At 41.9% G+C, this 13,168-nt stretch overlaps 1 protein-coding gene across 10 annotated transcripts in view; it reads left to right on the top strand.

Annotated features, from left to right (window-relative positions):
• SOX6 (SRY-box transcription factor 6) overlaps positions 1 to 13,168 on the top strand; it is a 539,429-nt gene that overhangs the window by 331,940 nt on the left and 194,321 nt on the right. For all 10 annotated transcript variants that reach the window (XM_056851453.1, XM_056851454.1, XM_056851452.1 and 7 more), the window contains one exon: positions 11,829 to 12,001. In XM_056851453.1, the coding sequence (XP_056707431.1) occupies positions 11,829 to 12,001 (173 nt within the window). The remainder of the gene's footprint in view (positions 1 to 11,828; positions 12,002 to 13,168) is intronic.

Here is a 13,168-nt window from a genome sequence, read left to right as displayed (position 1 = left end):
TGCCTAATAATTCTATCTTTGATTATAGTTCCCATAATTTACCTGGGAGGAACATTAGGCTATCTGGCTTGTAATTTCCTGTAATTTACTACTCTCCAGTCTTCTGGTATAATGGCTGAATTTAATGATAGGTTACATATACAGGTTAATAGATCAACAATCTCACATTTGAGTCCCCTAAGAACTCTTTGATGTATGCCATCAGGACCTGAAGACTTATCAGTTTTTAATTTCTCTGATGGTTCTATGGCTTCATCTCTCACCACCTCAATTTGACTCAGTTCTTCAGACTCCCTTCCTGAAAACCGTGGCTGTGGGATTGTTGCATGCCCCACACTTCCCACAGAATAAACACAGAATAAAAAAAATCACTGAACTCCTCTGACATCTCCCCATCTTTCTTTAGCAATCTCTTTATTCTTTGATCATCCAAAGGTCCAACTGCTACTTTGGCTGGTTTCCTGCTCCACAAATTTAAAGAAATGTTTACTTTTTGTCTTGATGTCCAGTTGCACATTGGGGAACCCATAGGGACTTGCAGGGGACACCTCGTTTTCCCCTGTACCCCCCTCCCCATACTATTTTTATTTCCCTCCTCCTGGAAACCCCTTTTGTCTCCTTCATGGCTGCCCTTCCCAGTCTCAATCTCCTTCTGATTTCTTGGCTGCAGTATTAGGGATTCATATTTGAAAGAACAAAAACTACATTACCAGGGTAGCAGTTTAAATATGGACACAGTGTGCAGTAGATGGAGAAACAAAGCCTCACTACTAGGCAAGAACTTTCTACCAGACATGACTAGTTGTATGAATCTATGAATCCATTTTAAACACAGCAGCTAACTTATCTTCCAGTGCACTTACAATTTATTCTCTTTGGAGCAACCATTTTTCTTCAGGCACTTCTGGCAAAAGTCACTTCATTTACTCTTACTCTCCTTTTGTGATGCAACAACAGTGTATGTGTGTTGGGAATAATCCATTAAGTGTGGAGTGGATATAAATTAGTGCAGGATATAAGTTGGTGCATAGAGAATCCTGCCTTAGAACCAAGCACGAATTTTCAAGTTCCTTCTAATCAAGCCTGAACTGACCCTAGAAGCTAAAATGACTAAACTGAGGCTATTGTATTTTGGTCACGTCATGAGACGACAAGAGTCACCGGGAAAGACAGTCATGCTAGGAAAAGTTGGAGGTAGCAGGAAAAGAGGAAGACCCAACAAGAGATGGACTGACTCAATAAAAGAAGCCACAGCCTTCAATTTGCAAGATCTGAGCAAGGCTGTCAAAGATAGGACATTTTGGAGGACTTTCATTCATAGGGTCGCCATGAGTCGGAAGCGACTTGATAGCACTTAACACACACACACAATACTGCTCTTACACAATTTGTCTAATTGTTACACTGTTAACCGTTCTTATTGTCTTTTGTCCTCCTATGCAGACATCTGTATCTCAGCTTCAAATCAAAGTCATTGTTACTATTTTAGGTTACTTTCAGCATTGCTCTAAGGGAGGGGGGGAAGGGGCATAGGGAGCAGACTGACACTTATGCTGGTGTAAGGGCCATTTACGCCTGTGCAGACTCCCAGAGCTGGTGCGCTTCTCTTGCAGTTGTGGGTTGAACGTCATTAGCACCACAGATGCTGCAAGCAGCTGGTGGAGCAGATGGAGCTCTTCTTGCAAATGATGGTGGAATGTTTGCACAGACAGACTTTGCGGTGTCAGGCCCTCTACCCCAGAACTCAGCCGAAAGTGCTAACAGTGCCTGGAGGTCCTGCAGGGAGTGGGGTGTAATCGGTGCAGACACAGCAGTGTTATAGGGACTGGGACCACAGTGCAGAGGGATGGGGCAGCTCAGATCAAGGATGGGCAGACGTGTCCAAGTGATTGGGGGCATATTGGGAATGACCTCTATATTGGGAATGACCTCTGAGCTGAGTGGGACTGTCGAGTTCCTGTACAGTGAGTGGGGAGGGGGCGTTGCAGGTGGAACAGGCAGCATGAAATGGCTACCAGCTGCCTTTTGCTTTGAAAGCCTGTCTTTTGGCAGTGGGAAGCAAAGCTGGTATATTGCGGTGGGGGGAGGCCTTGCAGTACGGAAACTTTGAGGGGCCAAGCAGCTCCCTATTTGGTTATGTTAATGAGGGGGTAAGAGCAAGAGAAAGCTGTGGAGTTTGGCCTTTGTAGGGAACCGCTTGCAAAAGGGATAAGTGCCACGGCTATTGTACACGTCAGGCTTCCAGCTGGCCACCTTTGGGGAAATGCAACCATATTGATCAACGCCCTCCAAATGAATGGTCTGCCTGGATCCAGGCACCTCCTGTTCATCCTGGGGCCTTCAGAGCTAGGTGCACCGACCATCTGTGAAGTGGATGCAGCATGGAGGGAAGAGCTCTCTATACAGATGTACAGTTGCTTCTACGTCCCCAATTGGATGGACACTCAGAAAAAATTTCTGGTTCTGCAGATGTCCTTAGCCAGCAGAAACAAATCCATGTCCTGTTTAGGCATTATATATGCTACTGAAAGGATGTCGCGTCAATGTACTCCCATACTCACCCTCTATGTGTAAGGGAGCCATGTTGGGTGGGTGGGTGTTTGAAGTTGGGGTCCATGCCAACACTGGCAATTTCCCAGGGTCTTGGGACTGCACTAGGTCTAGGGTTGCCAGGTCACCCCAGCCACTGGTGGAGAATGGGGGGTAGGGATGCCAATTCCAGGTTGGAGAACTCCTGGAGATTTGGGGAAGGGGTCTGGGGAGGGGAGAGAGCTCCGTGGGGTCTAATGCCAGAGTCCACCCTCCAAGGCATCCATGTTCTCCTGTGGAACTGAGCACCATAGTCTGGAGATGGGCTGTGACTCCGGGGTCCCACCAAGAGGCTGTCATCCCTTACTGTGTTCCTTTAAGGGGCCAGGGGGCTATACCACTGCCAGCCAGTTAGGTTCCCTGGCCCTGCCCTTCTCCACCCCTGGGCTGAGGCAGCTGCAGGGCTCTACCCCTGTGTTTCTGGACCCCTGATTGGCTGTAGCTGCCCTGTCCATCAGGGTCCCACCGCCACCCCTCCATGCCACCACAGACTGCTGCTGTGCTGTTGCTGGCCACACTGATGCTGTTGCAGCTGCAATTAGCCTCATAATGGCTTTTTGTTGCCAGCTGCTATAGAATTCTCCCCAGAGGGAGCAGACTAGGGGTTCCGGTGTTGTGCCGCGGCTGGCTGCCATGGCCAACTGGGCCTCAGGATTGCGTTGTTTGTCTCTGTTATGATACTTATGCACTCTAGCTATGGGATTGAGGAGCCTCAGGTTCATATCCTCTTTGAGCAAGTGCTAGAGAAATAACACAGAAATTCTATAGCATACATTCCTGGAGTGGAGAATTGACAATGTTTTTGCCATTATATTTACTGTCTGTATGATAGATACATGGATCTTAGGCTTGCCAGCCAGTGGCTGACACCTAGCATGTGACAGGTGACATGAACATGGCATGTTCATTTCTGGGGTGAACCCGGAAGGGATGTCACACAACTCTAGGATTCAGGTTTTTAATTCATCTCTCCTCCCCCCCACCAGCCTACCAAGGTGTGGCGGGGTTTGGGGAGTTACTTGTGTGAGTTCTCCCATTATAATGGGAGACCTGGCAACTCAAATGGATCTTCTATCATACATGTACCTACATCACTGGGAACTGTGGATTTAAGCATTTTATGCTGTGAAATTGTGATGTTTTATTTCTATATGTGCAACATGAAATAGGGGTAGATTTAAATGTTTAAAAGTAGGGCAAGCTGTTATATCATATATTGGAGTTCTTAATTAATTGCATTTTTTCCTGTTATGTGTGTGACTGTTTCTATTTTTATATGACTAGAGTTCTGTCTAGTAAAATATCTATTGAGCTATGAAAGCTTCTGAATCTGTGTCACCATTTATTTAAATTTATTTAAAATATTTATATCCCACCTTTCTCCTGATCAACAGGACTCAAAGAGGCTTGTATTAAATTTTGAAATACCTATAGAATTATATAAGAGGAAACACCAATAAAAGGATGCAAATCTCCTGGGCTAATGAATTTTTGGGCCTCCATTTTTTCCAATTGGAAACAATGGAGAATCAACCCAGGCACCCTTTTGGGGGGGGGCATAAAATTAGACCCCCGACTGAATCTTTACCAAACTTGGGGCTTCTTCTAAAGAGAGTCACCTACAGCTGCACTGCAAATTTGATGCTTCTACCTTAAAAAAACCCACAAAGATTTCTTACAAGGTTTGATAGACCCGAACGTTTTCAGATATTTGGAAGGGAAAAAAAAGGAAAGGAAAAAAACCCGTATCGGTATGAGGATTCGGCTTTTCCGAAAAATTTCAGGTCTATTTAAACCTGAACCCAAAATATACTGGAAAAATTGGTGCGCATGCCTTGTGGTGACTCCTTTCTCACAGTGCAATCCAGTGCATAGTTACTCCAGTGTAAGCTCATTGAAATGCATGGACTTAGACTGGAGTAACTGCACTGAATTGCAGAGTGGATTGATTTCACTGAAGGTTTGTTTGGTGTAAGACTGACACATACCTGATGTACTGAGCGTGATTGGCTTAATGGCAGCCTCTTCCTTATAAGAATTCACAGTTTATCTGTATCATTGGTATAATTGTACACATACAGAACTGTTGAATTTTTGCCTCTGAATATTTGCTGCAGAGACCCATGAATAAGCAGGCAAGAGACTACAAACAACCTGGGAGTTTTTCCAAAATAAATTTCAGTGATCCATCATCACTGTTATTGGCTGAATATTATATTTAATGTGTGCTTTGCCATTTTGATTAATATCTCTATCGCTGTATATAATTGGCTGAAGACGTTGTAATATTTTTCTTTCTATATTGTATTTTGTTCTTATCTGTTTTTGTGGTACGTGAGTGTTGATATTTATGAACCAATGTGTTGAATACAATCCTCTTTATACTTTCTTTATTGTGTTTTTGTATTGAACATTTAGAACTTGAGTTCTTCTGTTTTCTGTTGCTATAGAGGTCAGTCTTTTTTCTGTCTCTCCCAAGACTGAAAGAAACTGCATGTTTACAGACAGTACTATTCATGAAACTGAATCTTTGCTTGCTGGTTTGGCTGCATCACTTCTCACTGCAAAAGAGCTAAGATACTATTCATTTTTAAAAGGGACTTCTCTCTTCAGCAATGGAAATGGCTGCAGTGAAAATAGTGAGAAGTTTTCAAATACAGGCATAGCTCTTTCTTGATGGTAGTGTGTATGTCCTGTCTTCAGAACCTTTATCTTAATCTCTTTAGTCTCATTTTTTACCAATGTGTATGCATACAATTTTGTATAATTCAAATTGTTCCTAAAGTAGAAAAATAAACAGTCATTATAAACTGAAGAGTTGAAATGGATATGATCCTTCAGTTTATTAAAGTTCATCATGGTATCGGTGAAGTTATTATGCTGCAGTTTGCTTTCTAAATTTTGTAAAGGGAAGTGTCATTATCACTGCTATTGAGTTTCCCTCTGAGATTCAAAATTTTGAATATAAGTAGTAGGAGAGTCAATGGATCAAATTTAGTAAATCTGAAGTCACTAGAATAAAGGTCCCTTAGAAAAAAATATGTCACATTTAAAGGTCCTGCCTAACTGAAGACCATTTTGTGATAGAGCCAAAGGTTAATAAAATCAGTAGTGAATGTGGCAATTTTACAGATAAGCTATTCACAACAAGTGTAGTTACTTGAATAAAAAGCTAATTCAGTTCTAAAATGCCACATGCGGTAGCTCTGAATAGCTGCTCTTAGGTGCTTTCTGGAAGAGGATAAAATACAGAATCGCAGCATTCTTCTCTTCTAGCGTCCCTGGCTGCCTGTAAATTGCTCTGAATGGGACTATAGGCTGACAGGCTCTATTAAGACAAACTGCCTTTCTCATCGGAGAGATAAAATAAATCAGGTGTTTAGTCAAATTAAAATACTTCAGCTGGAGCAGGCCCCGGGGAGCACTGATCCACCTGACAAATCTGAGAGAAACTCAAGACAGATGTGATTTGGGAATAAGGAAGACCCCATTGGAAAGCTGGGAAGGGGTTGTAGCACTGCTTTGGAGATGGAGGATGTTGTTAAAGGCAGGCAAAGGTATGCATGTGTCATGCATTACACTTTATTGAAGTGGATATATTTATTATACGGGAAAACCTTTTATATAGGGAAGGTTTTTCTGATTTCGTAGCAAGCGCCTTTCATAGATACTGTAGCTGTTGTATTTATTTTAGATGCCATTATTAGTCCAGCAGAAGAATATATTTACTGGTAATATTTTTAAGGATATCCAGATGATGGTAACACACAGCTGAATGATGGCAGATGCTTGTTGGCCTACCCAGACCTGCTCTGCCTGACCAGCATCCTTAGCAAGTTACATTTTATTTCCATTTAAGCTACTTCTAAAGGAGAACAGACAGGAGTTTATCCATTAGAATGATGGCATGGGGGGGAGTATCTTTCATCTGTTAATGTGTTTTCCTAGCTCTCTGACAGTGTTCCTATTTTTGATCGAACTGTAATGGAATGTCATAACAAATGTATATGTGTGCAGTGGCACTTCGGTCACTGGCCATGTAGGGGAACCTGATTTATCCAAATGGCCCAGAGGGCATCCAGTATTATTGGATGATGAGAATCTCTGCGATGTGATTCAGGAGTGAAAATTATATTTTAGCCGCATGGAGATTTTGGATTCTGAAGTTTGGATCCCAGTAGGGAGAAGGTCCCCTGAACTGCATACCAATGCATTATGTTTGATTAAATGAAACCATTTTTTTGAATTAGATTTCACACACAAAAAATAAAAAGTAGTGTTTGTCCAGATTCCTAAATTTGACCGTGGTGGTCCCTTCCAACTCTATGATTCTATGATGTTCCATCATACATCCAAAAGAGCAGTTGCAGTTAATCATAGCAGAATAGTCCAGGCTAGCCTGATTTTGTCATATGTTGGGATTGGACCTGGTTAGTATTTGGATGGGATTGGACCTGGTTAGTATTTGGATGGGAGACCACCAAGGAATACCAGCGTTGCTATGCAGAGGCAGGCAATGGCACTCCACCTCTGATTGTCTCTTGCCTTGAAAACCCTATGGGGTCACTGTAAGTCAGCTGTGACTTTATAGCAAAAAAATTAAAATCAAATCAAACATATCTCATTTTGCATAGCTTTCAAATGCTGGTTATAGGTCCATACTGTAAAGAAAACACAATCTTTTAAGAACAGTATACCAACGAGGGAAGAGTAATGTTTGCCTTTGAAGAATGATGTCAAGTTGCAAACAGCCTCCAGAAACAAATTCCAGAGGGATAGCTTTGTTAGTCAGCAGCAGTAAAAATATTAAGTAGCATCTTAACCATGAACAGATTTATTGTTGTACAAACTTTCATGGATTAGAGTCTCCTTCATTAGATACGTGGCTTGATATTCTCAGCTGGCAGGTGTGCAGACATAAATCCATAAAAAAATTTCAATGTAAAGGATGTGTAGGCTCTGTATCTGCACTGGACTGCTTTTAATGGAATGTGCAGTCAGTCATTCATCCCATCGAAAACAGTGCAGATAATTATGGAATGTACATTTGGATGTATATCCCATTTATTGTGGCCGGTTCCCCACACATACGTGTGGTAGTCTCACCTTACAGCATAGACGAGTGGTTGCTGCCTGGATCCTTCCAGAGGATCCAGCTGGTGACTAGAGGACCCAAGTTGTAGGAGCTCAGGACATGGCTGCCACCTGAGAGAGCCAGCGTGGTATAGTGGATAAGAGCGGTGGTTTGGAGTGGTGGACTCTGATCTGGTGAACCAGGTTTGATTCCTCACTCCTCCACATGAGTGGTGGAGGCTAATCTGGTGAACTGGATTTGTTTCTTCACTCCTCTACATGAAGCCAGCTGGGTGACCTTGGGTTAGTCACAGCTCTCTTCGAGCTCTCTCAGCCCCACCTACCTCACAGGGTGTCTGTTGTGGGGAGGGGAAGGGATTGTAAGCCGGTTTGGTTCTTCCTTGAGTGGAAGAGAAAGTCGGCATATAAAAACCAACTCTTCTTCTTCTTCTTCTGGCAGAGACAGTTACCACATGGATGAGGATTGGCCCTGGTTAGTATTTAGATGGGAGACCACCAAGGAGGGGAGAGGCTGTGGCTCAGTGGTAGAGCATCTGCTTTGCATGCAGAAGGTCCCAAGTTCAATCCCTGGCATCTGGAACCAGGCAAGTAGGTGATGTGGAAGACCTCTGCCTGAGACCCTGGAGAGCTTCTGCCGGTCTGAGTAGACAATATTGACTTTGATGGACCAAGGGTCTGATTCAGTGTAAGGCAGGTTCATGTGTCCATGGCCTTACATTGCACCAGTTGAAAATTATCTCTGTCTATGAACCTGTGCAGCAGCTCCATTCAGTATGGTGTTTCCTCACGGTCCCCTGCTGTTCAAAGTTATGATAAGCCACAGCCCATTCACAGGCTTTTTCTGTAGCAGCCCCTGAAGCACGTTCTGCGGTAGCCTCCCAGAGGATGAAAAAAAAAGGATCCTGCCTTATTAGCTTTCCAGACGGGATATAAAACAATTTTTAAGAGAGCATTTTGGACTTTGTATGAGGGCATTTGATGGACTTATGTATTAATGGTGTAAGCTGGTGACTTCTGCTTGGAAGGAATTGTTGCCTTGCCTTCAGGCTGTATTCTCCTTCTATTTTAGTGGTTTAATTATTGTTGTTGTTGCCTTGCAGTTATAGGGTTGCCAACCTTCAGGTGGTAGCTGGAGCTCTCTCGCTATTACAACTGATCTCCAGGCGACAGGGATCAGTTCACCTGGAGAAAATGGCTGCCTTGGAAGGTGGACTCTATGGCATTATACCCCATTAAAGTCCTTCTCCCCCATAAGCCCGCCCTCCTCAGTCTCCACCCCCAAAATCTTCGGGTATTTCCCAACATGGAGCTGGCAGTTACCTGCCTTGGGGGAAAGACAGGTTGATTTTTTAAAAATAAATACATTCCAGCCTATCTTCAAGGGCACTGCCATGGAAACCAGTATTTTTAAAAATTCCCTACTTCAAACAGAATAATTAAATTTTATTTCTTAAAATATCTTTATCAATAAATTGAAGTATATATACAAGGTTAAAGGAAGCCCTTTTCTTACTCTCCCATATCCCATCCTTAGAACTGTATATTGCTACCCAGGGCTGGTCTCCTCAGGATGAGCGAACCGGAGAAGAAAGTAGCTGGTAGTGTGTGTGTGTGTGTGTGTGTGTGTGTGTGTGTGTGTTAAGTGCCGTCAAGTCACTTCCGACTCATGGCGACCCTATGAATGAAAGTCCTCCAAAATGTCATATCTTTGACAGCCCTGCTCAGATCCTGTAAATTGAAGGCCGTGGCTTCCTTTATTGAGTCAATCCATCTCTTGTTGGGTCTTCCTCTTTTTACATGTCTGCAATTTGCTTTTTATATTGAAGCTTCTGGAAGGAAAATTCAGAGAGGTGGAGAATCAGCAAATTCATTTTAAATAATCTATTTTATGCCAGTTTCTTTGCATGCCTCAGTTACTTCTATAGTTATGTGATTAACAATTATAGGGGTGATTGAGTAGATTGTGTCAACATAACCTCCCTGGCCTCAAATTAGAGAAGTGTAAGTACCATTTAGGGAAAACATATTTTTGTAAGGCTTACTTTTGGCTTCCGCTTTCATTATTGTTGATATATATATATATATATATATATATATATATATATATATATATATATATATATATATATATATATATATATATATATATATATATATAGTCCAAAGGGAGAGCAGTTTCTTTAAAATTGAAGTGTTGAGAAGTATAGGTTCTCCCCAGAAGAGCTGGAGACTAAGCATAGAAAAGTCCTGTAGACCCGCCATTCCTAATGGAAGGAGGTCAGAACAACTAAGAGCCCTTTCCTGAAGTGGGGTTGCAGCTCCTTTGGAGCCGGCGTGACCCCGTGTATATTTCACAGAATAAGGTGGAATCTATGCCGGCGTGTGGGCAAACACACTGGCGTCCGAGCACCACTTGCCCTCACCACCAGTGCAGCCAAGCCAGCAGGGCTTTCCCGGCAGCTTCCACAGCCCTTTCACCCTGGAAATGCCCCCTTGAGTGATGGCGGGGCTGCACCCCCTTTTTCAGGGCACAGCCTTGCTGCTCGCTATGGGGCATATTCCCCTGTTTTTAATTTTAAATTTCACTAAAAGGCTTTTTATGCCTTCGCGGCAGCTGGGAAGCCTCAGAGGAGGCTGCGTGGCTGCTCTGCTCTTGGCCGCCACTAGCCCACCTCCCCTTTTAGGATTGGGTTGCCCGGGACAATGGTTTGCTCCAGGCACTACCTGCCTAGTTATGATGCGTGAGGAAAATGCTCACATGGCTTGTGGGGGAACCTGTTCTCTTTAGGTGTTGTTTCGGAACCTCTGTAAACCAGCACATTTTCCTGAACAGGAAGTAGGCAGGAAGCTGACATTATACAAGGGAAAAAACAGGAACCTAAATATAAATTACTTTACTTTTGGCATTTTATATTTTGCTGTTTCGTGTCCAAAAGCTTCCCGGCTATGTGGTAGGACCAGGGAGACTCAGGAGACCCTACTCCTTATTTACTTGAGTTGAAGAAGGCTCTGGTTTTCTGTGTTCTGCCACCCCTTGTTTCTTCAGAGGAACTATGGGGATTCAGAAATTGCTTTTGTTTATACCACACCGAATCTGGGGAAAGAATTGTCATTGCTTTCCCCTACTAGAACCCATTAATGTTATTGATACGTTCCATTTTCAAATCACAGTTCCAGAGCTGGACTGCTTTAGATTGTAGCTTGTGATACGTGTACTAAGAAATGTATGTAAAAAAAAATCCACCGACCCACTGAGAATACCCATTTGGGCAGAGTTTTCCACCAATTTTAAATCTGTTTAAATGAATTTAAAGTAGGGTTGCCAACTCTGAGTAGGGAAATTCTTGGAGATTTGGGTGGTGATGCCTGAGGAGAGCAGAGTTTGGGGAGGAAATGGAGCTCAGCAGGGATGTGATTCCATAGAGTCCAACCTTTGAAGCTGCAATTTCCTCCCCAAATCTCCAGGAATTTCTGTGGTCTTTAGTCAGTCATAATTCTTGGAGAACTACAGGCTCTACCTGGAGATTGGCAACCCTAATTTAAAATTAAGTAAAGCTTTAATTTACTTTTTTCCTAGGCAAAGTTCCCTTTGAATAGTTACAGGTTCACTTAACATGCTCTCCTCCTAATCAAGGCTCAACCTAGCTATGGTTTCTTAGTAACAAAAATGAGGCATATCTTGTAGTGTTCTGTTGCATACTGAGTTCATGTGAAAACTGGAGATCTCTGAGAAATTAGCACCAATAATTAAGTTGTTTTCTTTAATAAGCAGGGGTTCTTTTTGGCCGTCTTATATTTTGTTTATTTAAAAATGTATAATGGAGGGAAATTATGTTAATCTATTTGTGAATTTGGGAATCCATTAAGGAGTCATTACACTGGGGTGGAAGAAGGATTTGATATTGCTGAGTACATAATTAATTACTCTTGTCAGAAGGGAAATAGAAATTGTCTCTTCTGTTTCACAATTTGCTATATCCTGAAAGGTATGGAATGTTGCTATAAAATCCTTAGCAGGATCAGTTTGATATATCTTAGTTACAAAATGCATATTCAAGCTCCCCCCCCCTTAAAATACAATAACTGGTATTTCTTTTCTTTGAGAAGTCTAATATCTACCCATTGCATGTTCCTGTCCCATTTAGGTACACCTGAAAGCCTAGCAGAAAAAGAACGACAGCTCTCTACCATGATCACCCAGCTCATCAGTTTACGAGAGCAGCTTCTGGCTGCCCATGACGAGCAAAAAAAGCTGGCAGCATCACAAATTGAAAAACAAAGACAGCAAATGGACCTTGCTCGCCAACAGCAAGAGCAGGTGAGTGACAAAAAAGTAACTTGTGAAAATATTTATTTCTCATACAGTAGCTGGAAATTTCTAATAAGATTTGCCCCTCGCCCTGTGCTGATATTTGTCGTTGAGTTGGGGTGGGGGGCTTGGTTCATACGTAATGCAAAACCATGGTTAGTTTGTGAAACCAGATTCAGCTCACGGAATATCGCACAGATCCTCGTATGTCATGACAAAGGCTGATTTCATTACCTTCGCTCTGTACCTTGGGAGAGTGTAACCAGAAAAAAAGTAAGAGTTTATACCAAGACGTGTGCATTGAGATTTTACACAAAACCATAGTTATGACTAACCATGGTTAACAAACCAATCAAATCCTACTTTCAGAACTCGGCTTGACAGACCCCATCTAATCAGAGTTAAAGGAGTGGCTTGCATTCAAATAATCACACTGACTATAATTTGTTTAATTAAACCATAGTTTTTTACAATGTGTGAACTGAGCCAGAGATATTTTTCCTGTATATGCTATACAGGTTTAACATAGACTGCAACTTATACTGGGAATTATCATTGAAAATATAAGAAGAAAATGCTGCAGGATCTTTAAACTGTTAGTAAAGAATTAATAGTTTATAACATCTTTTGAAAAGCACCCATGTTACTTTTTGAAGTGAACAACACTGTTTCAAAATGTGTCATTGTGGTAGCATTGAAAGGGAGATTTACCCAGCTAATAGGTGGGTGATAGAAAGCATTAGTTCACTATGCACAATATTTGTTGTTTTGCCTCTTCCCTGGAGTTCATTGAACTAGGCAGTATTTCCAAAATATCTTATTAATTTATTATCTTATTAATTAATGTTACTCGTTCTATATCAGCATCTGATGGATTATAACCATAGATTCTGACATCTCTGGCAAATCATAAGGCTTTGTTCTTACTGGTTCATAAGATGTTAACAGCCTTACAATAAACTTTGTTAAAGTTATCTGTTCACTCTATTTGCCCATTAGCAATTCAGAAGAAAGTAAAACAGAATAGTTTCCAAACATTACAGTTTGCCTAATGTAAAAAATTTAACAACAAAAGATTCCGTTAGTTCCCTGGGCATCAGTTCCAAATTAATGTGCAGTTTTTCGGAATCTGATGTTATAACTAGAATTATCTTTCATTCCAATGTGTTTTATAGG

The sequence above is a fragment of the Euleptes europaea genome, chromosome 6 (genome assembly GCF_029931775.1).
Source record: "Euleptes europaea isolate rEulEur1 chromosome 6, rEulEur1.hap1, whole genome shotgun sequence".
In the NCBI taxonomy this organism is placed as follows: domain Eukaryota; kingdom Metazoa; phylum Chordata; class Lepidosauria; order Squamata; family Sphaerodactylidae; genus Euleptes; species Euleptes europaea.
The sequence above is the reverse complement of the archived record's forward strand: the minus strand, read 5'-3'. Positions and strand labels throughout refer to the sequence as shown.